This window comes from Echinops telfairi, unplaced genomic scaffold, assembly GCF_000313985.2.
Source record: "Echinops telfairi isolate 266 unplaced genomic scaffold, ASM31398v2 ScPeMD7_1;HRSCAF=3_0, whole genome shotgun sequence".
NCBI classification, from domain to species: domain Eukaryota; kingdom Metazoa; phylum Chordata; class Mammalia; order Afrosoricida; family Tenrecidae; genus Echinops; species Echinops telfairi.
In genome coordinates this window covers 66,571,696-66,574,531 of record NW_022103896.1, presented here as the reverse complement: position 1 = coordinate 66,574,531, position 2,836 = coordinate 66,571,696, and the positions used below count along the sequence as shown (strand labels likewise).

The 2,836-nt window shown below is 38.4% G+C and overlaps 1 protein-coding gene across 1 annotated transcript; it reads right to left on the bottom strand.

Moving 5' to 3' along the window:
* Positions 1-1,703: 1,703 nt before the first annotated feature.
* RPL7 (ribosomal protein L7) lies at positions 1,704-2,834 on the bottom strand (the record flags this gene model as incomplete). Its single annotated transcript, XM_013006999.2, has 4 exons — positions 1,704-1,773; positions 2,054-2,263; positions 2,461-2,570; positions 2,698-2,834. Coding segments are annotated over 3 exons (456 nt in total), but the record flags the coding sequence as incomplete, so codon positions are not given.
* Positions 2,835-2,836: the final 2 nt, after the last annotated feature.

Sequence of the window (2,836 nt, the reverse complement as noted above, 5' to 3'; positions counted from 1 at the left end):
GTTCCTATCTGTACCAGTGTACCTCCTCTGGTCTAGCCAGTCTTGCAAGATAGAATTCGAGTCATGGTAGTGGGAGCGGGGAGGAAACCTTTAGAGAGCAAATGTTTTGAGAATGAGGGCAATGAATGAACAAATGTGCTTTACACAATTGATGTACGTATGGATTATGAAAGTTGTGAGCCCCTAAGAAAATGATTTTAAAAAACGAGCTGATACCAAGGGCTCAAGTAGAAAGAAAATGCTTTGAAAATAATGGTGGCAACATATGTACAAATGTGCTTGAGACAAGTGATGTATGGATTGTGATAAGATCTGTAAGAGCCCCCAATAACATTTTAAAAAATAAAAGCAATTAGGGGTAGGGGATAAGATAAAGTGTGCATGCAGGAACTAGAAGCCCAGTAGCAATGATGTTGGCGTGCCCACTGATGTCTACTGAGAATGTATAACCAACAGTTTACCTTACTATACTTACAGAATCTTACTATCATTCATCAGCTCAAAAAAGCTTTAACCTTCCTGTGTAGAGTGCCACTTCTCTACCAAATTATTCCAATTAGGAACCCCTAGAACATCTAATCCTCTCAAGTCAACCATGCTTAAGGCAACTGTGCTGTTTAACTGATACTAGAAACCTTTTTGGGGTATTCTTAAAGGGTACCTAACCTGCCATCCTGAGCAGATGACCCTCCTTATTGCACTAGGCCAAATATGCTCTAACATCATCCGAACAACCATCTTTTACAACACTGGATACACAAACACACGCAAAGGCAGTCTCAATGAGCACACATCAATTTTCATCACCTTCCTTTAAAGACTGGGTTTTTATATTCATCTACTCAACACTGTGTAACAAAACCACTGAAAACTTCAAAGTTAGGTTCTTTGGCTCCACCTAGAGATTAATGTACAATTCCCGCCAACTGATCCAACTACTAAGACTAAATTCTGGCCCAAATCCGCTAACTCACAAACAGATATAATTTTATTAACTAGTCAAAGCAGATGCGTTCCTTTTTATCATACAGAAACTCACTAAACCAAAAACATTACAAATCCATACCTTCTGATACTAAAACAAAAAATTAAACTCTACTTTACACTAAGGAATTAATGAATTCTGGTTTGAGTGTCTAGAGAACTGGCAACAACTGTTCCACTCTGCACCACACCCACACAATCAACAAGGACCATGAAATTTTTTTATTATATGCACTTTATGTTACACACACTATACATTACAGTCCCAATTCACTAGTCTAGATAAAGGAGCCCCGATGGTGTAGTGGATTATGTACTACATGAACTAACTGCAAGTCTAGTAGCTTCAAGTCACCAGCTGGTCCACAGATGAGGCAATCTGCATCCCACGCTGTAACGTGGCAGAGTTGGCACTGACTCAATGGCAGTGACTTTGGTTTGGTGCCTAGCTAAGATGCTGCAGAAAACCTACAGTTTATAAAATCACATTCAAATGCCTATGAAATAGGCTTTTTCTTGAAAGCAGCATAATGGTTTTTAGTGTACTTCAAAGATCAAAAATTAAGATTTAGGGGGAAGGTTTTCAAGAAAAACCTCTCACAAACCATTTCACTTCAACTGGATCCTAAATTTAAATGTTATTAGCTAAATTTTATTCTACACCAAAAATTGCCATAATAATTAAGGGAAGGGCTATCAAAAAAGTCACCAATACAACATTTCCACTTGAAAGCAGTCACTGTTTTATTAAGAGACCAGATTACAAAAATAATCATGGCAGAGAGATACCTGAAAGGGGAAAAAGAAAAGGTCCCATTAAATAAGCCACCTTTAACAAATTAATGTGAAAGTCATATAATTAAGATAATCACCAAGCTTCCATTTTTAAATAAAATGGGGCTTTCCTTCCCAACAAAAATGTTCTCAAGTGTAATTAAATATTGACAGTCCCCACCCCCACCCCACTAAAACAATTAAAACATAACCAAACTTCCAACATTTAATGTAAATTCAGAACTATCAGCATTTTTATTCTTATTAAAGGAGCTCTCAAGATGCAGTCTCTAACCTTAGTTCATCCTTCTAATAAGTCTGTTGATCTGGTCTTCCCTGTTGCCTGCATCTCCACCTTCTACGAAATGGGTGGTCTTTTTCTTCATCCCACCTCGCGGAGAAGATAATTTGAAGGGCCACAGGAAGTTATTTGCTTCTTTGAAACGTTTCCCAACAGTATAGATCTCATGAATCAGATCCTCCATGCAGATGATACCATATTTACCTGCAAATGTCAAGGTACTCAATAAGGTTCTCAATTAGAGGATGTGACATATTGTAAAACAAGGGGAGAAATACATGGGGTTATTAAAAATAGGTACCAAGCCAAAAGAAACACCATGTTCCCTAAGGGAAGATATATGTACAAGAGTTTACAAGACCCCAGACTACCAAGCTCCCCACCCCCTAGGCAGAACCTACCAAGAGACCGTGCAATCAGAGTGTTATCTGTTAAGGCAATACGCTTCTTATTGATTTTGCCGTAACCTCGCTTGTAGATGAGTTCATTCACCGACTTCAGGTTTGGGTACCTGAAATATAGAAACAGCAGACAAATGATCATAAAGTTAGATTAACACTGTCTAAACAGCTAAAATCCATCATCTTTTAGCCAACTTAATTTGGTAACAAATGATCAAAGCAAAGTGTAAGACTCACCCCCATGCAATGTATGGTTCCACAATCCTCAGCATGTTAATTGAAGCCTTGTTAAGCTTAACAAAGGCGCCATTGAAAATCTGGCGAAGGCGAAGAAGCTGCAGCACTTTGCGAACCTTGGGGCTCACACCATTGATAC